The 26,879-nt window shown below is 36.5% G+C and overlaps 1 protein-coding gene across 5 annotated transcripts in view; it reads right to left on the bottom strand.

Moving 5' to 3' along the window:
- NR1H4 (nuclear receptor subfamily 1 group H member 4) overlaps window positions 1-26,879 on the bottom strand; it is a 62,425-nt gene that overhangs the window by 31,108 nt on the left and 4,438 nt on the right. For 3 of the 5 annotated variants that reach the window (XM_006914563.1, XM_006914562.1, XM_006914561.1), the window contains exons 2-4: window positions 20,368-20,505; window positions 19,594-19,729; window positions 3,968-4,333 (exon numbers count right to left, since the gene is read on the bottom strand). In XM_006914563.1, the coding sequence (XP_006914625.1) occupies window positions 3,968-4,333; window positions 19,594-19,672 (445 nt within the window). In that variant the 5' untranslated portion in view covers window positions 19,673-19,729; window positions 20,368-20,505. Of the gene's footprint in view, window positions 1-3,967; window positions 4,334-11,155; window positions 11,287-19,593; window positions 19,730-20,367; window positions 20,506-26,879 lie in introns of those variants that run through there. The other 2 variants (XM_006914560.1, XM_006914559.1) reach the window with 1 other exon arrangement.

Consider the following 26,879-nt stretch of genomic DNA (forward strand, 5'->3'; position numbering starts at 1 on the left):
GTTTTTTATAGTCATTTGTGGTATACTGGTCTCATTTCACCCTGCCATGCCCCCCGAATTCTTCCCAGAAAGACCAGGTTTCACTATAGCCTTCACTGCTAAGGAGATAAGCCTGTCCAGGTTACTGACTTTAGGGGTTTATTCCCTTGGCTTGCACAAACCAATACTTCAACATCTAAATGAGTAATTAATTGTCTTCCTTTGGCTACCAAATTAGTCAATATTAGCCTTGAGTAAATAGCTTAAAGAGTAGAATGATCACTTAGCGGGTAAGCTAGTGGTTAATAATAGAGGCTCTGGAGTTAGATTTATAAGCTGTAGATTTGAAGCTCTACCTCTTATTAGCTGTGAAGCCTTGAGTAAGTTGATTAACCTCTTATGCTTCATTTTATTCATCTAAAAAATGGGATAAGGTATGAGAATTAATAAGTTTACTACTGAAGTGTAATAAATACATCATATAAGCTATTAGCACTGGCCTTCAATCTCAGTTTCTGTTTAAAACAATATTCTTATTCCTCAGCTTTAAAATAAGCACAGTAATACCCACTGCCACAGTTGCTGTAGGACCTGAGAAAATGTAACTCTGAATGTCATTGGCACTGAAATTTGTAGGTTCAAAAGTATTAATAATGGGACTTTTCTTTTAAATCAGATTTTCAGAATAAACTATGCATGTTCCTTTTTATTTCTCTCCAAGCAGGAAACATGACTTAGATTAGACTTTGTGTGTTTCTAGTCTAAGCTTCTAGTCTACATTTTTATCTACTGAACTTTCTTTTTAATGACCTCATGGAAAACAGCATCCCAACCCTCGAGAATTTCACAATCACAATGCACAACCAAGCTGCTTAGCCAGATGAGTCGCCTCTAGTGCCTTCTAGAGATGATTTATACCAGTAGTTCTCAAACTTTTGCAAGGAGGGCTTGCCAAATCACAGGTTCTTGGGACCCAAACTCATACATTCTGATTCAGTAGGTCTGGAGTAGGGTCCTTAAATTTGCATTTCCTACAACTCCCCAGGGGATACTAAACTGATACTTCTGGACTAGGGACCACACCTGAAGTAGCACTGGTCCACACAGACAACTTAGAGAAGTTTTTGGGAATAAGTCAATATAAAATAGAATAATTCTTGCCAAACAACTGATAATGAGTTGGGCATCAACATTTATCAAGACAAGCGGAAAATAGTCACACTGCCATAAAACCCTATGTTAATAGATTCTAAGACCATAACAATAATAATAGGCAACTATTGAGTTTTGACTATGTACCAGATTCTTTCTAAGTCCTTTGCACATATTAAATTTATTTTTATATTTTTTTATTTTATGGATGTATTTAAAAATTAATAATAGCATTTTCTGGATCATCTCAATGACCGCCATATATTGCCATTCAAACTAAATGCTCTCATTTTTGTTTATGCCCATGATCTCATTAACAGAAGTGGTACGATTTATTTGTCAAAGCTGTGAAAAAGTGGCAGAGATAAACTTAATATGCATAAGATTTACTCAGTTCATGGATGGCCAAATGGAGCTCTAGGTGAAAGGAGGTTTAGATGAACTAATTGCTTGATCAGAAAAAAGCAGTGGGGAACTGAGGCCTCACATGACATGCGGTATAGGCATACCAAACCCAAAAGAAACTGTGCCTTAGTCACATTTTGAGCAACAAAACCACATAATCTAAATAGTCTATTATTTTCTTGATTTTATATATTTGTTCGTATTTAATTTTATAAACTCATTTTGCTTTTGTTGATGTATTATTACATTGTACACTTGAAACATATAATTTTATTAACCAATGTCACCCCAATAAATTTTATTTAAAAAAACAGCATAAGAATTTAATAAAAGCAATTCGAGTCAACATTAGAAAGATGGCCCACTTTGAGAAAGCTCCATATATAACTTAAGTTTGAGAAACTCTGTGTTATAATAGTATTTTAACTGAATAGTCTATACCAGTGGTTCCCAATGGGGCAATTTTGCTCCATAGGGGACATTTAGCAATGTCTCCTGTAATTTTTGGTTGTCACAACTAGGGGGTTGATAATGGTATTTAGTAAGTAGAAGCCAGGGATGCTGCTAAACAACTCACAATGTATATAAGACATTCCCCTATAACAAAGAGTTATCTGGCCCAAAATGTCAATAGCATTGTGCTTCAGAAACCTGGGTCTAACTTTCTCTTTCATCAATTCACAGCAACAGGAGGGGCAAGATGAACTATAGATATTTTTTACTTATGAAATTTACAAACTAGGTCAAAATACAAGACAAACAGACATGAAATAATTAAAACATTATAAACTGTGGATTCAGAGTAACAGCCAGTTTTTGACTAGAGCTACTACAAAGCTCTTTTTCTTTCATGTAAGTCAGCAGTTTATTTTTCAAAACTCCATGTAGAATTTTATTTTTATTTTAATCCAACTTTCAAGCTGGTCATTTTTAAACTTTTATTTTTCTAACCAATTAGCAATCCCTCCCTGCTTTATCTCAACTCTTTTCTTAATTGTCACATAAGTGGATTTCTACCTCCATCAGTCTGCCTCAAGAAAAAATTGTCACCAAATATGGAGGTTGAAGTATAATATTTACTTTTATTATTTGGAGGTATGAAAGAATTAAATATTGTAAAAGATTGTGAATGTATTTTTACAACGTAGAGTTACATATACCAACTACCAGTGATGAACATGGATTTTCATTATGTCATTCAAAAAACATTCATTCCATAATTACTATGTACCAGGCACTGTGTGGGATGCTATGGGGAGTGATAGAGCTAAAAAAGACATAATCTATCCCCTCAAAGAATTTATAAGTTATTTTTTTACCTGTAAAAACTTGACTCTCCACAAAAAGTATAAGGATATTTTGTAGACCGTAAATGAGCTCTTTTAAGTTTTCTTTCTAGATGTGTTTTAATTTTTAAATTCTGAGCATAAACACTACTTAATTTTTAAAAAATCTAATGAAATCACACCAAGTTTTTAAGAGGTGACTAGTGTAGTTTTACATAATCTGATCATTTGCACTTTCAAAGGTTTGAAACATCCTCAAGCCATTCTTATGTGACTGTTTATTTTTATGGCAATCTTTGGCATCTGGAAACCTGAATTTGGCATACCATTCAACAGATTCTGCTCAAGGGCAGTTCTTATTCAGCCGTAGAAGTTAGCAGAGTGCCTAACACACGGTAGCATTCCATAAATACTTGTCAAATGAAGAAATACAAAGATAAATAGGTTAACCTTCTAGTCCACTCTGTCCTTTTTTCTGAAATTTTATAAACTTATTATCTGTGCCTTTACTGGGAAAGTAATCATATAGGACTTTATATGGAGTCATTGTATTTCATGTGTTGTATTTTATCCATTCTAAATGGATTGCAATTTCATTGATTCTCACACAGCATCTCTCATAGATCTATGTTCTCATTAAATGAAATATTTGTTGAATATAAGCTATTATTACTTCTTTCTTTCCCTTTGATTTTTTTCCTCTGTTTCTCAATTAACTAAAGTAAGTGAAAATGTATTTTTAAATATCCTTTTAATAAAGTCTTATTCTCCTTGATCTTAATTTAAAAGAGATATAAGTTCAAGTTTTTCTTTCTTTAAAAACTAAAAAATTAAAAAAAAAACCCCACAATCATAAATTTATTTTAACTGTGTATAAGGTTCTAAATAGAAAAAAGGTTACTTATATCTAAACTAAATATTCTAACTAGCATTTCCTAGAGGTCTATGACATCCCAACAAAGGTGAAGAGACAGGAAGAGGTACAGGCAGAGAAGGAAAAAATGGGAAGTTATCTGTAAAAAGGGAAGACTCCATTCTGAGGGATTTCAACAACCAAGGTAGTGAAACCTTAACAAAGAGAAAATCGCCAACCAAAAGATGCTTATCTTAAAAAAAAAAAAAGAAAGAAAAGAAAAGATGCTTACCTTTGCAACCCTCGCAGGTTAGTGCGTTATAATGGTATCCAGATGCTCTGTCTCCGCAAACGACACAGAGCTCATCCCCTTTTATTCTCCCTGCGGATGCTCCCACTCGGGCCTTCTTTGTTACAGGAATCTCTGCTACCTCAGTCACTCCCTGGTAGAGAGTCTCAGCAGGCATTCGCCTGAGTTCATATATTCCTGGAGAGTACCATTCTTCAGGCTGTTGGGGATAGAAACCCAGGTTGGGATAATAGGATGATGAGGAAATCTGAGGTTGAACTTGAGGAAACTGAACATTGTTGTATTGTGAGTATGATTCCACTTCTAGGTTCTGTCCCAGAGGACCTGCTGCTTGTTCTGTGAGTACACCTGAACAAAAGTGACAACAAAACCGGAATTAACATCATCATAAATTAGAGGGTCAGTTTTAGCATCTGGTCAGAAATGTGGGCCCTAAGACTGAAATATTTAACTATATAAGAATTAACAATTTTTTTACATAAAAAAGCCTACAGAAAAGATTTAATGACTAAATTAAAAGCTCATAAAAATATCTACAACAGAAAGAACAGGCCAAATACTCATATCATTAATGTGTGAAGAGCTCTTGCAAACCAGTAATAACAACATGGAAAAAAAGGAAAACAAACAGGAATGTTTAAAAAAAAAAAAGAGGAAATGAAAAAGTATGTTGAAGAAGATTCAACATGGAAAATATTCAACATTCCATGGAGAAAGGGATAAAGGACATGACTGGACAGTTTTTAAAAACATAAGTGTGTTATAAACATACGAAAATGTGCTCATCCTTGCCATTTATTAAAGTTAAACTGAAACTGCAATAGAAAATATTAGTGTTTTCATCCTTAAATGTATAAGGTTAAAAAAAGTTTGACAATACACACCCTTGGGAAAGCGAAATTCTTGGAGGGCAATTTGTCAATATTTTTCAGCATTTAAAACTCAAATATTCTTTTAACTCAACAATCCACTGCTAGAAATTTTATTTTAAAGGTATATTGCATCTGTATGAAAATATGTTTGTGTAAAGATATTCATTTGCAGCAACATTTGTAAGAACCATAAATTGAAAACAATGTAAATATCCATCAATAAGAGTCTGGTTAAATAAATTATATTATGTCCATACACTGAAATGCTATACAAATGTGAAACAATAATTTAGATCTATATGTGCTGATATGGAAAGGTTTCTACAATGTGGTGTTATTTTAAAAAAACTAAGTTAGAATAACGTATATATTTATGTGATTAGAAGAACTGCATATGTGTGCGTGCACATGTGTGCATACACATGCACACAGCATTTTTTTCACCATACAAAAGGAACTGAATGATGGTGATTGTAGAATGTGAGATAGCTGCATTGTTTTCTGGGGTTGGAGACTGCACGACCTTTTTATTGTTTGCAGTTTTTGCCATGTGTATATATTATTTTAATCATTATAATAGAGAAGTTTTTTAAAAATGTATTGCCTTAAATTAGTCTACCTGGGTTCAAATCTCAGCTCTATTGTTTATTATATATGCATAATGGCTATTAACAGTTTTAAGGCACAGTTTTCTCTTCACAAAACAGGGCATAATACCTACTTCATTAGGTTGTTGTAAGGAATTAATGAGATAATGGATGCAAAATGCAAACACTTTGCTAAATGTGTACACACATAAAGTGCTAGATAAATTATAGCTGCCATCAAAATAGTAATAATAATAATTATTCCTACTATTATTATGAAATGAGCCCTTCATAGATAAAACCTCTAGGTAATAGAAAACTATCAGATTGTGAAAATGATTCTATTTCCTAGAAACATAAATTATGGCTCTTTAGAAAATAGCAGTTTTTAAATTATACGAAACACCCAAAAAAGTTCATAGACATAAATAAGATATATGGAAGTATACAAATATGTCTGATTCTTCAAAGCAGAGTCAGGCAACACTCTACTAAAATCCCAACCCCACCTCTTACGAACAATGAAACTTTGAGCAAATTAAAATACTGATAACCCCAGTTTTTACAGCAGCAAGCTTGGGATGAGGATCAAAAGAAATAATACAGATCCACAGATCCTCATCTGATCCTCATCTCATCCTCACCTTTGGATCACTTGTGTTTTGAAATGTAGAGTTGTTTGGATTTTAGAATAGAAAACCGTACTATTTCTCCCAGTATCGTCTGGGACAGAATCCAGAACCCAACAGCAATATTTTCTACAATGTAATGTATAAATATTCACACTAAAAGGAATAACTAAAGGCCATAAATATCCTCACGTTCATTCGGGTCAGGTTTTGCCACCAAGAAACTTGTGCCAAACTTTTAAAAAGATGCTTTATTTTCAGAGTTTTGAAATTTGTCAATTTGTGGTTGTGGATCTATAAATCTAAACACATAGAATGCTCTTTTTAGTGCTCAAAAGATGACTGATACCATAATTATTGTTAGAAAACTATAATAAAGAACTCTTTACTGGAGTTCTTCTTAGTGCCAGACATTTGTATATCCTCACTTCTGTCCCACAAAATCCTAGGAGTTAAGTAACATTATTATCCCCACTTACAAATGAGTAGCCCGAGGCACATAGAAGTTAGGCAGCTTTAATCCTAACAACCTAAGTAGCTAAAATTTGAATTTTGGGGAGTCTGACTTCAAAGCCCACGTGCTGAAATGTTCCTCTCTGGGATCATTTCAGATGTGTGATGCTTTGAAGCATCATATAGCAAAGGCTTTAAAATAGTAAAGCCTTTCTCTTCCTCTCTCTGTAGTTGAGATCCTTAGTCTCTTCAATGCCTCTACTTGAAGATATAACTAGATCTGCAAGGCTCTGCATGACCCTACCCTTCCTCCCTTTCTTCTTCCCTCCTTCCCTCCCTCTCTCCCTTTCTTCCTTCCTTTCTTTCTTTTCCAGCTTGTCTGTTCTGACTTGTCTGTTCCTTGAATGTGCCTTGCTGCTGCCAGACATAGGACTTTCCTCCATACGCTATTTCTTGAGCCCAGAATTTTCCTCAACATGGCCGACTTCTCCGACAGCTCTTCTCGCTAAGATCCACTTAACTCTAAATTTCTCTTGAAGTATAGTTTATCTTGGGAAATTTTCCCTGACTCTAAGACCCTGGGCATCCTGGTTCTGAATCTAGTTAATCAGTACTTACCTACCCATTCTGGGTCAACCTTTGCTCATCTGTAAAGAGAAGACTTCATGCTAGTTGATCTCATAGTTCTTTATATTGAAAATGTCTATAAGTATATGACTAATAGTCTATGAACATTAGAATTTAGGGCTTTGTGATAATGGCAAAGTGGAGTATATGCATATTTAATGTTTGTTGAAGAGAATGCTTTCCACAATGACCCAGGAAATGATAGACAGAATACAAAGTATATAATATCTGTGCAAAGATCAATTTCCTCTCTTTCATGCTTGCCTTATCCATATAAAACCAGGACTGAATCAGAATATCTGGCAGAAGTTTTGTCTAATGACCACGAAATGTGAGAATATAAAAATGTGGAATTATTACAGGAAAAAAAAGGGTATAAGCAAAATCCTGATCTATTTCATAACTATGACTAAAATCTCTGGAGTGAATAGGACTGAAAATAACTAAAAAGTATTAAAAACATTAGTGTCACTTGCACTTATACCTAGATTTTATCTTCCAACCCATCTTGCCCCACTCAACTCCTCATCTCCACCCTCAGCCCCAGTTCCTCTCCACCTACATGTCCAATAAGTCTAAACAACTTGCCTGAGGTCAGTCTATTAATGACAATCTGGATTCTGTAGAATCCAAAGAAATGTATAATATTTTTCTCTTTACATGACAATTCCAAGGTCTCTGAGCATTATTTCAACAAAACAAATCTTTTAGTAATTGACAGATATAATGGAGTCCCAAGTCAGATCATGGTATCAATATCATATCACTCTGGAATCATCTTTGTGAAAATGGAAAACTTTCACAAAGACATCAATTCTATTATATGAAAATAACAAAGCATGGTAAGAATATGAGATCAGTATACAATATTAAAAAATAACACCTCTATTTCAAAAGCATATCCACATCTAGTATTTTACAGTGTCCCCACCAAATCTCTACAGAGGCAATAAATATGCAGGAAACTTACAACTCCAAAAGCAGAATGGCCGACATATTCCAAAATGGCGAGACTAGAACAATTTCCACCATGAACTGACTGTGAGATCTTGAATGACTGCCTAATATTTTTGTTTCAATTTCTTCTGTAAAATGGGATTATTAACACCCACTCTTGCTACCTCATAAGGTAGTTCTGAGGATAAAATACGGTCATTGAAAAAAGGTTTTGAGAAGTTGAGGGCCATAAAAAGATATGTCTGTTTCCTGAAGAATCTAGCAATATCCTTATTCTAATGACAGTTAGTTGATAGTTAATTAGTAATTATTAATACCTACCAGTCTGTTTTGATGATATAAATGATAGGATACGTTTTCACTTATATATATTAAACACTTACTCTTCGCCAGACACTGTGCTAGGCTTTGAGGATAAAATAGTGAATAAAACAGATAGAAAAGCCACAGCCTTTCTCGTGTGTGTGTGTGTGTGTGTGTGTGTGTGTGTGTGTGTGTGTGTGTGTGTTTGGTGGGGGGCGGCGTTAGTTTGTGGGGAAAGGGATGTCAAAGGCTGAGATAAAACCAAGTAAACAAATACAGAATTTTTTAATAGAGCATAAGATGTAGAGGGGGCAGAGGTAGGTCAATTGTAAAGTATACTTTCTGAAAAGGAAAATTTATTTCTACTTTGATGTAGTTTAAAGAGAAATATATTTGCATATATACATCTATGCATACATGTGTGTATTATATATGTATATATATTTGAATTTGTGAGTGCTTTTTTGGAATCAGTCTATCAAGGAGTGGAAAAATTTGGATTCTTTTATGACAGGAAATCCTCTATGAGAGTTTAGGGAAGAGTTTTTAAATGAGAATACTGGATTGGATTCCAGGGGAGTCTGAGATCCTCTGCACAGGAAAGTAAAATTCTTCTGGGTAGAGAGTCTCTAGCATTTAACAGTTTCTCGAAAGGTGTACCATCTAAGGAAACTTTCAGAGATGATGGAAGTGTTCTATCCCTACCAACATATTAGCCACTAATATGGAATATTGAGCATTTGAAACATGACTAGTGATAATAAAAAAATGAATTTTTTATTTTATTTATTCAAATAATTAAAAATTTAAATAGTTACATTTGGCTAATGAATACCATATTAAACAGTACAGTTTGTGATCAGAACCACTTTGTACCTAAACGGGGGAATCAGGTTCACATAATAACAATGGCACTTTCTCATGATCTTGCAGTTTCTAATGAGCCTGATAAAGGTCCTGGTTTTATACAGTTTTTCAACCTTGGCACAATACTGACCATGGTAAATATTTTATGAATGTTTGTTAAAATGTTTCATGAATGAAAAAATTGCCTTCTCTGCCTTCCTTTATTTCCTAATGGTTTCCTGACTAGATGATACAGCTTCATTTGTGAAATTGTTTGCTGTTCCCAGTGCCAGGCCTTTGAGATATTCATGCCTCTCCTCAACTTGTCAGCTGATCACTTCCTCTGTAAGGTCTGTTCCGTCTCCCCTAGGTAGAACTCATCTCTCCTACCCTCTATACATACCTCTACTACACATTACAATAATTTTTGTTTGTTTATAGGCTTATCTTCTATGCTAAACTTGAAGCAGAATGACATACTGGTTACGAGGGACCTACTTCATGGACAAATATGGATTCAATTCACCCACAACTTGCTAGATGTATAAACTTGAGAAGGACATTGAACTTCTTTAAGCTTCTGTTCCTTCCTCTATAAAACTGGAATAATATAATATAGTGAGAGGTTATAGTAAAGACTAAATATAAACTGCATAGTGCCTGACACAGTATAAACAAATGTTCAATATATTTTTGCTACTGTTGTGGTTAGTCTGTGAACTTTTTAGAGAATTCTGTTCTGTTCTGTTCTGTTCTGTTCTATTCTATTCTATTCTATTCTATTCTATTCTATTCTATTCTATTCTATTCTATTCTAATTTTTCATTCCTGGCATCTTATCCAAAGCCTGACATAGTGTAAATGTTTAATAAATATTAAATTGAAATGGTGGAAAATTTGCTTCCCCAGCCTTCTAACGAATTTCCATTTCTAAATACATTGTCAGTCACTTTTAAACCCCACATTTAAACAAAGAAGTATGCTGCCAAATCTGTGATCAAAAATATATTCAAAATTATAATTATTGTAAAAATGATTAGTTTTTCTTTAACTGAAAATTTAAAAGGTAACATACTGTTTTGAGAAAAATAATAAAACAGGCAATACATCATACTGTCTTAATTATAATGTATGTTTTAATTATAATATACGCTTTAATTATAATCTATATTTTATTCCAGAGACAACAAATAGCTGAGGCCTAAAGCTGAATTCTTTACTCGACTGATTTTCCACAGACTATTAGAAGAAATCTGCTATGAACCTAGTTCAGAAAATAAGTGTTTCTCAATCTCTCTTTATTTTTCTTACCACAACCCACAGTTTGAAATACATCTTGCATCATGACCCCTGTACACATTTATACATGTGTATAAGTGATTGAAACAAAATTTCTGTAAAATAACACTTATCTTTACTTCTCGAGGTGTACACTGATGTTTCTATTCTACTTTATTTCTATTCTATTGTCCTATTCTATTCTAGTTTTTAATACTGGTCACAAGCCACAAAACAGATTGAAAGACCCACTGGGATCTGAGACTTGCCATTTTTAAAACACTGCACTAAATAATATACTTTAAAATGTCATTTCAAGTATCCACAGGCATTAATGTTAGAACTGCCTAGTAATTCACTTGAAAGAATAGTGCTAATTTTACATAATATCCAATGAAGAATTTTAGGGAAAACATACTTAAATTTAATCTCAATGAGATACTCACCTATTTAGAACTCTAAAAATCATCCCACCCCTACTTCTCATCCCAGCCTTCTGGTTCTGACTGAGCCATCTTTGCTACAGATCTGTTACTATCATCTCAAACAAAAGTCCCCCACGTTTCCTCAGTCTAGTTGCAAAAGCTCGACCAAGAGCACCTGCACACAGTATCCTACCTTTGGCAGGCTTCACGCTCATCATCTCCGTGATGAATCCTGGTGATGTGCAGCCGTGGCAAAGACTATTTTGAACTGGATTTTCTAACTCCTGAAACTGCATTACCATTCTTAGCTTATTCACAGCAACTGAAAATGAGACTAGGTAAGGAGTGACAGAGGCCAGAGGTTGTGTGGCTTACTGATTAACTTCATTACGGGGCAGAATATTTGTAAATGTTTATGAGAAAAGTCCTCGATGCCAAATTGCCTAGTAAGCTGGAAACTAGTTTCTTAGATAAACATTTTGGGGGAGCACTTTCCACTTTAAGAACTTTTAGAGGGTCGATTTCTGTTCAGGGGCTCTAAAAGTGGATTCATGGGTTCAGGCACCATGCTCTAGGTCTCAACATTTGTTCTTATTAAAAAGCTATAGAATAGTATAGTTTTGTGACATTAGGATGCATTAAATCATAATGCTTAACAGTGTGAGGCCAATTGATCTGGGTTTATATTGCATTATGAGTGGAATTGCATCCCCTCCCAAATTAGTATGTTGACATTCTAATTCCAGTACCTCATCATGTGACATTATTCAGAGACAGGGTCTCTATAGAGATAGCCAAGTTAAAAGGAGGTCACTAGGTTGGTTCCTAATCCCATATGGCTGGTGTCCTTGGTGTCCTTATACAAATGGGAAATTTAGACACAGACAGGAGACAGTGGGAAGAGACACAGGGAAAAGATGGTCTATGAGCCAATGTTCTCCAAGGCTCTCCAAGGCCAAGAACAGGTCCTTTGCTCATAGCCTTCAGGAGGAACCAACCCCGCCAATACCTTGACTTTGGACTTCTGGCTTCCAGTATGGTGAAACAATTCCAGTCTGTGGTACTCCATTACAGCAGCCTCACCAAACTAGCACATCCATTCTCCCTTGGCACTCTCTAGCTCCGTAGACCATGAACAAATCCTGGAATCATTTTATCCCTCAATTTCCTCATCTATAAAATGGAGCCGATAATCACACAACCTCAGAGAATTATTATGGGGATTAAATAAAGCAACATTTGTAAAATGTCGGCACAGTGGGTGGCTACCCATCATCATTATATTGAAGTTATGATTATTTGACTTTGGACTCATGTAGGGTGGCTTGCTTATTGAGTAGGAAACATTTCTGCAGTATAACTTGTGGATATCAAGCTTGTGACTGTTGGTTATTTTTGTGGAAGGGAGGGCTTTAAAACAGAACTCAGTAGGTCCCAAGATGAGCTCGTGCATATTGTAACCAGGTGAGCTATATAACCCAAGGCCAGTCTCTCGGCTTCTGCAGGCGGCTCTTGTCTATGTCAACAGATGGTAAAACATAGATAATTCCTGCCCTACTTCCTTCATAGACCTGTCGTGATGATAAAATGACATAATGAATATGAAAGCAGTTTTAAAAGGCGAATGCGGTCTATATAATGCGATCATTGCTAAGATGTTTCTACAGCATTTATGAGTTTACAAAGTGGTTTCGCATGCATTATCTCATCTTGTCCTTACTTGCACCCTTTGAGGACAGTATCATTTATGATGCCCACTATCTTCTACCGTAGTTTACAGACTCAGACAAGCAACTGAGTGAACTTAAGTGATTTGTGTAAAGTCACCCAGTTATTAAAGGATAAAACTAGGACTTTAACCAAGGTCTTCTGACTCAAAGCCCGTGGCTGAAAAACTAAAGCACACCTGCCCTAGTTGCCAAGAAAGAAGAAAAGAGTAATGATCCATGAGTGTGCTCCAGTTTGGATTGTTCAGTCAAGGGCTGCCATTTGCAAAGCTGTTCTCAATCCCGTCCTCATTCTCCTTCCCACACAACCCAGGAGCTGTCCTTGCCTTGAGAGCATCTTAGGTAGAAGAACTATGCAAAGGATAGGAACCAGGACAAACTACCTCTGAGGTTTCTATTTCAAGAATTCTCTGCTGAGTTTTTCACTAGTCAAACAAATGGGCCTCTCTGTTGCCCTCAGAAACTTCTATACTAAAAAGGAAATGATCAGGATAATTTACCTGATCTAAGAAACTCTCTTTGCTGAGTGAAATTCGTACAAATTGTTCTTATAAGACTGATTAGATCCCTTTGCTTCTCTCTCAATGATGACCAAGTGCCTCGCGTTATTTATTTTATTTTTTTTCTAAAAATACATTATTTCCCCACAGGTCTGTGCGGTCTGAAACAGCACCCACTAGCCATATATGGATACTTAAATTTAAATTAAGTTAAATAAAATCAGAATCAATTCCTCAGTTACACTAGTCACATTTCAAGTGTTCAATAGCCACATGTGGATAGTGGCTACTGCATCGGACGAAGTACATCTAAGTCACTTTTGTCATCGCAGAAAGTTCTATTGGACAGGACTGCTGTAGCTGGTATTTTGGAGCAATGTGAATGATATGCTAATCATGGCAAATGGGGCATCACTTCTGAAGCCATGAAAAAAGGGAACTTCCAGAGCAAATGTTAGCAGTGCTTTTCGGAGAACTCTCCTTTAGACAAGATGGCCAACAGACTTGGTGTGATACGATCTCATTGGAAAGACTTTTTTTAACAGGATCTCTTAGCCTGGATCCCTAATCATTCAATTCTCATTCCTTCAGAAAAATCTCCATTTTCTCATTGGTAAAAGAGAAATAGTAACGATATCTACCTGACAGGAGTGTTATGAAAATTACTATTAATGGCAAATAGTTATAGAGCACTTATGATATACCAGGCATTCTTCTGAGAATTTTATTAAATAAGGAAAGTAACTTGCACAAAGTTAAGGAATTTGCCTGAAACCGCATATCAGTAAATGGCAGAGACAGGATCGAATGCAGAAAGTCTGTGTGCTAACACATCTAAAATGTACTTAGCATGATACCTGACATGTAGAAAGCAAGCTTTTTAAAGAAATGGTAGCTGTTATTATTATCACAATTTTATCTATCATTATAGATAAATTTTTTAACTGATTTTTATAGTCAACCTTTCTCAGGTTGGTTATTATGAGTGACCTTGAGATCTGTTTCTTAGCCCACAAGGTTGAGAGCCAGGCCCTGGACGGCCATAGCTTTGCCCACCAGCTGGCCAACTTGTCTATCATTTTTTTTGTCTCATTGCATGCCTTTTCTAAACTATGCATTCCCTATCTTAAAAAGGCAGTAATCTATAATAGCAGAAGATCCTTTTGATATTTCTTTTCTTTCTCCCATTTTTAATTCCACTAATAAGAGTATCAAATCTGAGATTCTTGGGAGAGCAAAAATCAAAGCCATGTGAATTAATACAAATCTTATAGACTGCTTAAATTTGTGGGAGAGGTATAGATGAGAAACGGTAGTGGCAAAATATTTAAATTACACTAAAGCAAAGTTCCATTTTTTCCAAGCCAGTGGTATCTTTGTATCTCCCAGAAACTTGCAGCTTTGATTCACCCATTAGCTCAGAACTACATTCACTTCAGTTAAACTCAAGTGAGGTGGAAAACTGCCTGAAATGAAATGTCAGAAATATTCTACAAAACTGCATCTCAAGACCCTTAATTGTATTTTAAAACATCTGGCTGATTCTGTAACACCAGAAAGATTCTAATTTAAGCGAAAGACATAGGCAAGAACCAGACTCCAATAAAAATAAAGCTACTCAGAGAAAACAGGCATAAAGAGCTGACAGAAGCATAAAGTAATAAAAAAAATAGCTAGAATATGAGTGAATAGGATTACATGGGATATGCCTCCTGCCACTTGCTGGGTCTCATTTAGAATGGGGCTTTAGAAAGGCTGTTAGATACAATAATAAAAATGATATGAAGACGTGGATTTAATAGCTGTTGTTAGCAATGCTGTAATGCCGAAATGAGATAGAACATGTGCTTCCTTCCTTAGGGCACCCAGAAATTTATTTTCATACTGTTGGTTTTTGTTGGCTCCTTAGAAATTCTTCGCACTCAACAATGTTAAGATGAACAGAACTTCCTTTAATGAGTAGAGTGATGTTTATCACTTCAACAATTTAAATAAGAATAACTATATATCAAGCTCTGGGCTAATTATACCATTTTATGATGCCTTGAAGTTTACAGAACACTTTTCTACACAGCCATTCAGACCTACCAAAAAGCTGTGAAGTGATTGCCATGATTATTTCCATTATATGGGGGAGAAAACTAAAGTTCGGAGAGTCTCAGTTGCCTCTGAGACTTTCTTTCTCTCAATTGCATCGCTTATTTCCACTCACATTCAGTGAACTTCTCCCAGTATTACTGAGCTAAGGCAACCGGACTCATGGAATTAGGAGCATTAGGTAAGGGAGCATAAGACTACCTTTTCTTGTTTATTTCATGCTATTAGAATACTTTTTTATTTTCCTGAAATTCTATGATTTTTTGAATTCTTAACAATCTGCTAAAGAACACATAGATTTAAATTAACATGTCACCTCCTGCCTTATTCACTATATCAAACCATGGGAAGCTGTGGACTTTGTCATGATTATCTTTTATTATGTGTTAATTGCATCAAGATCCTGCCTTCTTCGTCCATCAGAGAAAGCTTTCTTAATCCACTAAATTAATCTTTGACCAAGTTTCCTGGCTTTCGGGATCTCCCAAAGGAGACGTATCTTTGTTAGGTCACCATGTCCTTCCATTCTGAGTCTTGTGTGTAGATTGAGTTACTGATGAGCTAGATTTACATCTGGATTTGTCAGGGGTGTATGGCAGCAGGATAAATTAAAGGACCCCATGAGGTGACTCCAGCCCCATTTTTACAATTCCATTCTGTCCAAGCTTCTTTCTTTTCTGCAAAGACCAGCCTAAGAAAACAGAACTGTAGAGCAAATCTGCCCCTGACCTCACCAAATCTTAGCCTTCCTTTGAGTATTCTAACCAATTTAGGGTCAAGGGAAATCATATTTATCCTGCATGACAGACCCCTCTGGTGTCACATCCTTTGGCATACCATTCGTTTCATCTGTAACTGAAGCAGATGATCATATACGAGCTCAGACTTACTCATATTGACGACCTGTCATTTCAAGAACACACCACATGTCCTTTTGCTTTCTGCCCAGAACTTCGCCAATACCACCAGAGAACACTTGGCCTGATTCCACTGGGAGTGGCAAAAGCACAGCCCAGAAGTGCAGGGAAGATAATGCCCCCAGGGGTGACCCTCAGCCAACAGGAGCCAGAGGTTGGTTAGTAACTGTCCCAGTCTCCGGTCCTGCCAGAGACAATTTTCAATGCTACTCCCAGGGGAATTCAATGCTACTCCTAGTGGCAGTGACTCTCTTAACTCATCTCACGGTGGTTTTCCCTCCTTTCCTGTCCCAGTCTTTTGTTCTGCTCCCTGGGAATACCTCTCACGCAAACTGCCTGCACGCAAGTCCTGGCTTCAGGCTCTGCTTTTCAGGGTAACCATTTATATGGGTGGAGATGTTTCCCCTTCACCATAAACAAAGTCTTCGGAAAATGAGAGGTTCACAACCCACTCTAGGAGAAGCTTAAAGGCTTCACTCAATAGGCCACTAGTGTCTCCAGTGCCCATTTGTGAGTGGTCATTAGTATTTGTTGAATAATCTTCACATCACCTTCTCAGTGTATTAAAGTTGGGATTTCATGATGGTTTTATAGTAAGCATGCCCAGGGCCACCTTAAAAGTCATGCCATGTGCCAGGTGAGTACCCCTGAGTCCAAGTCACCACTTCTTGACACAACAGCTGTAGCAATTTGAGGACTCAAGTTCTGGACAGGGGTTCTAGAGGTCCAAGTCTAACAATCTCCTTTTATACATGCTAGTTGATGGAAATGCAGGTTCCAGAGTCAGTTCTCTAGACTCTTTCAATTGCCCTAAACAAAAATGAAAGAACAAGGCCCTTCCAAGTCCAAACTTTGGGCCTTTGCACTTGCTATTTCCTCCACCTAGAATGTTCTCCTTGGCTCATCTTCCAATCTCAGCTCATTGTTAACTCCCCAGAGCCCTTCTCTGACCACGCCGGTCAGAGAGCAGCTCCATTCTTCCAGTTACCATGACACTACCCTGTTTTTATAGCACTTGTTACTACCTGTCACTATTTATTTATTTGCATGTTTCCTATGAGTCCACCCTCCACTAGGAGCTTGCCTATCTTAACCCCTGCTTTATTACAATGCCCAGCATATAGTTTGGATGGAAGAAATGATAGCTATCCATATGCTGTACCATAGACTTCACTTGCCCTTCTCATGACAACATGACTGCTGTTTTTCATTACATAATTAGACCATCAGAAAAGAGTCCTGCTCTGGCTAATTGAGCCCAGCTCTCTAGCTAGTTAACACTTCTGAATCTCTGGCATATCTCAAGATCCATGAATAGTAATTTGGGCACTGTGGATTACTCATCCATGGGCCACAGTCTTTTCCCTGGTGCTCTGCACTCAGGGTGGGAGGTTCTTAGAATTCATTAGTGTCATTAGAACACAAAAGAAAATGAACAAGAGGAAGAAAGAAACCCAGATGTCCTACTCTGACATACCTCTAACTCGGGTATGCCGAGCGGAATGAGACCGAGACCCTGGAGGAAAGAAATGTGAAAAAAATGCTTAGACCTAGCTCTAGCATTTAATGGGGAAAAGGATTCCCAGGGCTCACAGAGAGTTCAGATTAGTTTATCAGGAGAGGGGATCCGATGAAGATTTGAGGAAGCTGCTCCAGCTAGGAATAATAGCTATGCATTGTAACTTATGTATCTTGTGCTACATATTCTCAGACACCTTAAATGAAGTGTTAGGAAACTGGATAAGAATTTGGTCCAGCAAAGGAGAGATGAGGGAAAAGAGACACTGAAAGTGTGAGTCACGGTGCTTCCTCAGCCATCACTTTCAGATGCTTCTGACTTGATAGCACATTCGCAACTGTTTATCTACTCACGTCTTTTCACCTCATGGCTGCTGAGGTCAACCTTCAACTTGATGTGCTTGCAAGGAGATCTTAATATGGAATGTTAAAATTAAAATAGTAAAATTTCAGAGCAGAAAAAGTCATTTTTATGTGAAAAAATAATCTAACGTGGAATTTTCCTTAGTCTATGATATGTACCTATAGTCCTAATTATCCTGTGCATTCTGATTGGTAGGGCAAAAATTATAAAGATGTCTATACACTGATTATTTTCAGGACCTGTAGAAGGGTAGGCTAGAAGCAAATGGTCAAGTAGCTGGACATAGAGGTAGAACCCGTTGGCTTTGAATGCATCCGCAGGAGGAAGAAAAGCCAAATGGAAGAAATAAGATGCAACAAGTATGTCTGAGAACTGGTATTTCATAAATAATTACTGCTGCCTTTGGTTTCTCTGAGAGTTACTGATAATCATCTCCTGTTTTCCTAAACCTCTTTTCTCCTTCCCTTCTATTATTTATGATTTGATTCTTCTTTATCAAGTGTATACTAGGATTAATAAAATATCATCACTTCCCTTAAATGCTCCTATACTTTATGGGTGCAGGTAGACATGTAAATAGGTAACACAAATAATGACCTCTCTTTGGAAATGATCTAAAGTGCTAATAACAGGTAGATAATCTCGTAAGCTATTAATTCCTATCTCCCCAGGGATGTCTGCAACCAAATAGGGGATTACGCCTTCAAACATTGAATTTTGTGGAGTTTCAAGCATTTTCACTATCATAGTCTACCATTGTCCATGTGTTAATGTAGAGTGAAAAACTGGAAGCATCCAAGCCTTCCAGCAGGGCTACTATGCAGAAAGGAATTATTTTAAGAGCGGCATAAAGCTTCCCTGCCCCACCCAAAATTTACCCCTGCTGACTCTTTGCTCATATTCCCAGTTTAGCTCTTTATAATGAGTGTCTTTTCATAAAGTAGAATGCATAAAGTAGAGCAAGATATCATTTTATGGTATCATCTAGTTAAAGATCTACTGAAAACAATTTAGTGAAATTTGTCCTCAGTCCAGTTTAAATGACTAATCCTGATAGTGTGCCATATATTCCCCAGCACCAGAAGCCTGGTAGATAGAAAACCTACTGCAGAGTTATAACCTAAGTAACCTCAGCCTTTAATAGGCATCCTATTAAACCATAAGAATCATGATTTCTTACTTTAGTACATGCTATAACAAAATTAGAATTAGCCTTAGAGCAGGAATCTACTTCTACTCCCAGCTCTGTCAATAATCTGGCCTCATGGCCTTGGACAACTCACAAAACTGAGGATTGCTGTCTTCATCTACAAAAAAAGACCATTAGGTTTAATGAATCCAAGGTTCGACCTACCTTTAATCTTGCATAGTAGCTAACATTTATTATATTTATTGAGTACTTGTAACGAAAACATTTTCTGAATTCTGTTGCACTCATCGATTAGGCTTTTTCCTCATACGTTTCCAAATTGTAGTTTATGTATAGTTAAATGAACTTAATGACTTACCAAATAAATTGTCAGAAAGAGAAAAGTCATCCGTGGCAGGTAGGTGGGAGTGTTCAATAAGATTCATTTTTGATCCCATCCAAACTTTCTTTATTTGAGAATGCACTTTTGTTGTGGTGGTCTTCAAAAAAAAACCCTGAAAGGCAAATAAGTAAATAGAGAGTTTGCGGGGAGATGGTTAAGAGAGAGAGAGGGTAGGAGAGAGTAAGCTAATTTACAAAACAGCAAATGGCTCCGTTTGTAAACATTTTGCCAAAGCCTTTCTGTACATATCTGTACATATCTATTTATCATTTTTACACCTCATTTGGACTTACAAGTATCCAGGATATGTGCTTTCAGAGGAGATATTTTCTAATTTATCTAGGAAAACACTACATGTTTTCATTTAAATTTCAATACTTGGGAGATTTGGGCAAGACATGATGACATTTTGGTTGTTTTTATTTCTTTTACATGTAGAAAAAATAAACAAATAAAAAGGACTTGATTTTAAATGGGATGAATCAATAATCTTGTATCTTAAATTTTATTCTAAAGTTGAACAGGTCTTTGCAAAGACATGAAAGTGATTTAAGACCACTTGCAGCTGGAATTTTCTTGAGTTGATTAGGCATTGTGTCAGCAAATCAAAAATTCAGAAAGTATTCCCCTGTGATCTTTATTTTTGCCTTTTAGAGGAAATTTCAGGGGTTTGTATTTTCACTCTCATGATCTACCTTATCTAGGATAAAAAGAAGTTAGGATAAAAAGAACAATAATGGTAAATCTCACCAAAATGTCTGAAGTTTCATCCTGAGGAGATGTCCAGAATTAATCCAAGAACCTAAGAGAAGCAGTATTCACTTTCAGTTATATCTCTAGGTCTTCTTTCTTTCCCTCCTTTCTTCCTTTCTTCCTTCCAATACCTCCCTGAAGAAGTAATTTGAAAGGTCAAATATAGAAAACTGTTTTCTGAGGGTGATTTTCAAATTTTGTCCTGTGTCATAAAGAAATCACTTTGTTTACAAATATGTAACTTTGTATTTGCTACTTAGAAGAGAATAAAGGGTTTTTGTTGGATTAATATTTATTTCATTTGAACTTTTCTACTATTTGTGTCACTATTTCTTTCTCTGTCACTCAGTGAAATGGTCCAGTTCAAGCAGAAGCAAGTAGCAGATACATTTGGCTGCTGGTAAGATAGTCCAGCAGACAATGTTTGCTGCATTCATTCATTTATTCATGCTTTCGAAAACCATTTATTAAGGACTTATTCTGCTCTAAGCTCTGTGCTGGATCCTTGGAGATAAAATGATGAAACAAAAAAAGCATCCATGATCTATGAAGATTAATGAAGAGTAAAGACATTAAAAATAATCACACAAATACACAGATAACTACATATTGCCGTGAAAGCTGTTAATGAAGGCAAAGATCAGGATGATCTAATGAGAGGTCAGGTGTGAAAAAGAGTTGAAATAGAAAAGTAGCAGAGGGAGGATGTGGTTTCAAGGGTAGTTTTTAAAGACAGGCAATACTAGGGCACGTCTGAATTGATGAGAAGACACCAGAGAGGTTGGAGAATCGAGAGAGAGAACCTCCTGTGCAAGGATACAAACTGTGTCTACAGTGGGAATGCAGACATATCTGGGTCTATCTAGTGAGCCAATGGCATGGCATGATCTTATTGAAATCTACTGTCTAGTTAGCCAAGGGGTGTATTGGGAGAAAAACCATTCTAAAGTCAGAGGAAACCAGGAGTCATGACTTTCTCCCCAGAGAAAGCCTCAGTCTTTAGTGGAATGTGTAATTCTCAGTGGGGCACACTGTTTGATCAACTTGTACTAGATTCAAGAGGCCCCCCTGCCAATCTGAGGTGGAAAGGGATTGGGTTATAAATAAAAATGAGGCTTAGAAACAGTGAAATATAAGGCAGACCCTTTTAACAGAGTGCAAAAAAAATAGGAGAACACGAGCTCGTTTCAACTCCACCCTCACCCTCAAACAACTCTGCCACATATCACAGTAGAACTTTGATCCCAAGAGGACTCAGGGCCATTCTGGGGAAATTGTGAAATTGCAGCAACAGCCCAGGTGTTGCCATAACCCGTGGAGAAGCACCCAGCAGAGGAACTATGACCACTGGTTGGGGTGCTGCTCTCCCCAGTGGGCACAAGAAGTACTAGAAAAAAACTTCAGAACAGACTTGATGATGAACAAATGTGAAGAGACCCTAAGGTGCTCCTGAAATATTTAGGGGGAAAGGGCTCTGGTAGGGAACTGGAGGTCCTGAAGAATAAGCTAGTGAAAACTGAGTTGTTGCTAATAATAGGACCTCATTCATACTCACAAGCTATTTGGGGACATGGGAAACGCAAGTTTCAATATGTGTATATGAATTGTATATACACATATTCAATGTGTATATATTAAGATATATAGATTACGTGTAATAATTATGTATATGTGCCTGCATATTGTGTAATAAATGGGTTGAAAAGCCCTCACCCTCCAATTCAGGCAACGCAAGTTCCTCATAGAGTTTCCTGTCTTTGGAATAGCAAATTCCAGTTTCCCATAAAAATAATTTCCAGGAACCCACAATGTGCAGAGTCAAGAATTTTTCCTGATATTCAACCCAAACTTATACCCTGTAATTTAAGACCCATTTGCTCTGATCTTTAAAACCTAGGAAGTTTCAGATGGGACTCTTACTTTTCCCTCTGTGCTAACTCTCACATTTGTCTTTGTAACTTTCGGTCATGTCCATCAAGCTCCCCCATACTTCTTCGGCACATTATAGCTCTCTAATATTTCCCGGGTACAGTCATTTTCATTTTGGATTCTTATAATGTATTTCTTCTATATGTTCATATAAACTTGGCACCTTGCATTCAAGCGCCTGGCACATAATAGGCCGTCCGGAAATGCTGGCTCAATTACATGATCTACATTGTTTTTCTTGCTTAGTTCTGCCAAATTTCCTGACATTTGGCATGCTCTTTTTGAAGAAATGGCACTAGATAAGAATCCATTCTCCTATGGATACAAACGACAGAATTTATCACTCTTACTCAAATGAAAGTCCAATTTCCCTAATTCTGTATTATTTGGGTTATTGCCCCTGGTTGGAGACCCACTATGTGGGTGCACCAATTTGCTTACAACAGAGCCCTCCAGAATCCAGACAGTAAGCAGAGTGTGCTCAGATCAGGTTTGTTGGGTTTATGATTCCTGAAGGGATTTAAAGAAAAGGAAGCTCTTTAATTTTTCAAATGGTAACACAAGTATATGGTAAGCAATTCAAACAGTACACTGAAAAATAAGTCTTTCAGTTAAAAGTTCTGTTTGAATAATGAACTTTGAGAAACTGCAGTGAGTTTAAGAATTTCCTGAAGTAGCAAAAGCCCAGATAACAGGAAGCCACCAATTCTATCTATTCAGATGAATTTATGTATGTGTTAATATACAAAGGATTAAGTTTGGAATCAGAGCAGATAACAAAAAATATCTGAATTTGCACAAGACTTCTCTGTCTGCATTCACTGTTTTCTTGAAAAGCTGTTAAAATTTATTTTTAAATGAAAGTATTTTTTAAATGGAATGCCATTGCAGAAAATTCAGAAAGGCATTTCAAAAAAATGCCCAGTTACATTCTAAACTTTTTTTCCAATTTATACTCCCACCAGTGAATAAGAGTACCTTTCTCACCACACATTTATTGGCATTATCTACTCTCATTTTCAAAAATCTTTTCTCATTTGCTAGGTGACAAATCCTATCTCGCTGTGCTAAATTGCATTTCTTTGATCACTAGTGAAATTGAAATTTTTTTTTACAATTTTATTGTCTATATATGATAGTTTCTTTCCATTTTCTTTTTATGATGTTTGCCATTTTTCTATAAAAAATGTTCATCTTTTTTGTTGACTCAGAAAAGTTCTTTGTATTGAATATATTAGCATTCTCGTATATTTGCTACAAACATTTTCATTTGCCTTTTATTTATCTTTACCTGAAAAGTTTTTGCATTGTCTGTAGTTAAACATGCTTGATTTTAAAACTTAACTTTTGTTGCTTTTTATTTTTAGTTTATGGTACAAGGAGAATTTCTCTCAGAATTGCTTGTTGAATACTTTTTTCCTTTCACATTAATTTATGAGCCTTCTTTGAGTAAATCTGAATTTAGCTTTCCATGGATCATGTAGTTACATCTTGTACCAACGTCATCTTTTCCTATTATCGTTCACTGTTTTTCAACACTTCTTAAGATAGTCTTACCTTCTTGTTCTCTATGATAAACTATCACATCTGGTATCACATTCTTTAAAATTTCTTTGGGAGTTTGAGATGAGACCAAATCTATATTTTTAAGTAGGAAGACCTACATCTTTATAATATTCTATTTTGCCTTTCAGGGACAAGGCATGTCTCCATTTACTCAAATGTGCCCGTATATCTCTCAGTTCTGTAGATGTTTTTTCATGTATGTCCCAACTTCTCCATGAATGTTTCGCCCTATCATTTATCTTCCTCCCCCTTGTGTGGTAATTAATGAGTTAACTTCCTCTGTCTTAACTTCTCCACTTCATCAACAGGTTGTAAACTCCTAGAAAGCAGGTATCATAGTCTGTATTTCTTTTGTGTTTCCCTTTCACAGCTGGCAGTGTTATGAATACACATGAGTAATAGCTGAGCTCTAGTAGAAATGTCATGGGGACAAGGCATGAGAAGATTGGGGTGGAGAAGCTGTTCTAACCTTTCCTAGCTTTGTCTATGACCTACAACTATTCACCTAACTCCTCCCCTCCCCTGAGCCTCAGCTGAATGAGGGATTAATAACTCTAAATAATAGCACTGTCATAAAGATTAAAAAGTGAACTGTTCCTAAATTTTCACATATATATATAAGGTAACATGTGCAAAAAAGTTCATTGCATTGTTTCTAATAGGAAAAAAATTAGAAATGGTATAAATATCCATCAGAAGGAGAATGGATCCAATAAAAAAATAGTGTATTCAAAATCAAATACTATACAGCACTTAAAGGGAATGAACTAGGACTATATATTTATTCATATGGATAAATTGAAAAACATCATGTGAATAACATACAGTTTGACAAAATTTATGTATATTTAAAGGTATGAAAAACATTGCTACATATTGCCATTGATACTCTCATTCAGGGGTCAGCAAACTATGACTCATGGGCCAAATTCAGCCTGACAAGGGCCAGATCTGCTCTTTTGTTTACATCTTTTCTATAGTTATTTTCACATACCAGTGGCAGAATTAACTAGTTGCAACACAGTCCACATGGTCTGCAAAGCCTAAAATATTCACTACCTGGTCTTTCTAGAAAAAAACTTGTGATCCCTGCTCTAACCCAGAGAGATATTCATGGAAGCGCTGCAGAATTAGTGATGCAGAATGTCTGGGCAGGTACGCGAAAAATTTCCGTAACATCTGAAATGTTTTCCTTCTTCAGCTGGGGGGTAAATACAAGGCAGTCGATTATATTATTTAATTTTTTGCACGTTGGAAATATTTCACAAAATAAAAGATTGAATGAAATTCTATCTGCAAAAATCTTCATCTGTAAAGATATGCAAGTTTATACAGGAATTCTTTCTTACATACACACACACATCTATCTGCGAAAATCTTCATCTGTAAAGATAACGTGAGTTCACACAGGAATTCTTTCTTACACACACACACACACACACACATTTTTAAGACTTTGAGGAGAAAATAATTTCTTCCCTTAAAATGTTTGGGGACCCTAACTGTGGTCAATGAGGTGCCACTGGAAATTTTGAGTGGCACAATGAAATCTACCTTCAAGATTAGTCTAATGAAAAAGTAGGACAACAGTCAGGATAAGCAGTAAAAGAAGGAGGAAAGTTCAGGAAATCTGTTGTGAAATGAGATGGTTAGGTACATACCAGCGTGGGATCTGTAGAGACGGGAAGAAAAGGACTTGAGTCCAACACACAGAAAGGAGGAAAGAGAGGAAGAAGCCTGATGATACAAAGTTTAAGCCTTGAGTATTGGTGGAAGCGGGGACAAAATGTTTATTTTACTTTGTGTTTATTTGTATGATGTATAACCTAAGTCTTAATTTAAGGACCCAGGGCTAATTTCAGAAATGGTATGCACTGTTTGTTTTCAATGTGATAAGACACATAATGACCGGTAGTTTGGCTCCCACTTTCCGGTTATCAATTTTTACTTGTTTAGACACTGTGTGTCACAGGAAGTTCATGGTGTATGGAGCTGCTATGAATTAGCATAAACCATTTGCAAATAGAGACCTTGGAAACACCCTGCTCCAACTAAATTGCTTTGACTCTGCTTTAGAAGAATCTCAGCTGTCAGAAGATAAAGGTAAAAAAACGACTACAGGTACGGGTTACCTATGAACTCTTCACCCAAATACAGCATCCTTGGTGACATTTTTCTTAGATGGACCCAGTTGTTGATGGAAAAGCATACGTTTTGTTAAATATCTATGTAATCCATGCTTAAAGGGCAGGAAAAAATTGAACTTTTTCTAGCCATCGATATTTCATGCCCGGGGAAGTCCTGGATTCAGCCCAAAGGCAAGAAGAATGTTCTTAAGGGAGAAGAATAATCACGATCCTTGAAGACGCTTAGTAGAAAAGTCAGGCAAGGAAAACCCAGTGAAAACAGTGACAGAGGTCAGCACAAGTCTTTTCAGGAGCACAAGCAAGGACATTCATTCATTTAATATTCATTAGTTCTCCACTGTGTATCAGGCTTTGATCTAGGTCTTAGAAATAGAGTGATGGATGAGGCAGAAAAACAAAATAAAACAAAGCAAAAAATCCCCCCAAAACAACAACAACAAAAAAAACGCTGTCTTCATGGGGCTTACATTCTAGTGAGAGAGATGGAGAATATGCAAGTAAACAAATGATATGATTTCCAATGGCGAAAACAAGAAAATAAAGGAGATAAGGGACAATGTGATGTGGCTGGACGCTATTTTGGAGAAGAAGATCTGGGAGGAGCTCTCTGAAGAGTAGACGTTTGAACTGAAATGTGGAAGATAAGAAAGAATAAGCCATGCCAGGGGAAAATAAGTCTAGTCAAGATGGTCAGCGAGGGCTAAGGGACAGGCTTGGAGAGCTGGAGAAACAGCAAAGGCCCAGTGAGGCTGGAAATGAGTGAGCAAAGGGGAGTGCAGGACATGAGGTCTGAGGGTAGGCAACTCTCAGATGGCCTGGCAACTATGGTAAGGAGTTTGGATTTTATTCTACATGGGAGGTAATGAG

This window comes from Pteropus alecto, unplaced genomic scaffold (assembly GCF_000325575.1).
Source record: "Pteropus alecto unplaced genomic scaffold, ASM32557v1 scaffold94, whole genome shotgun sequence".
Classification (NCBI taxonomy): Eukaryota; Metazoa; Chordata; class Mammalia; order Chiroptera; family Pteropodidae; genus Pteropus; species Pteropus alecto.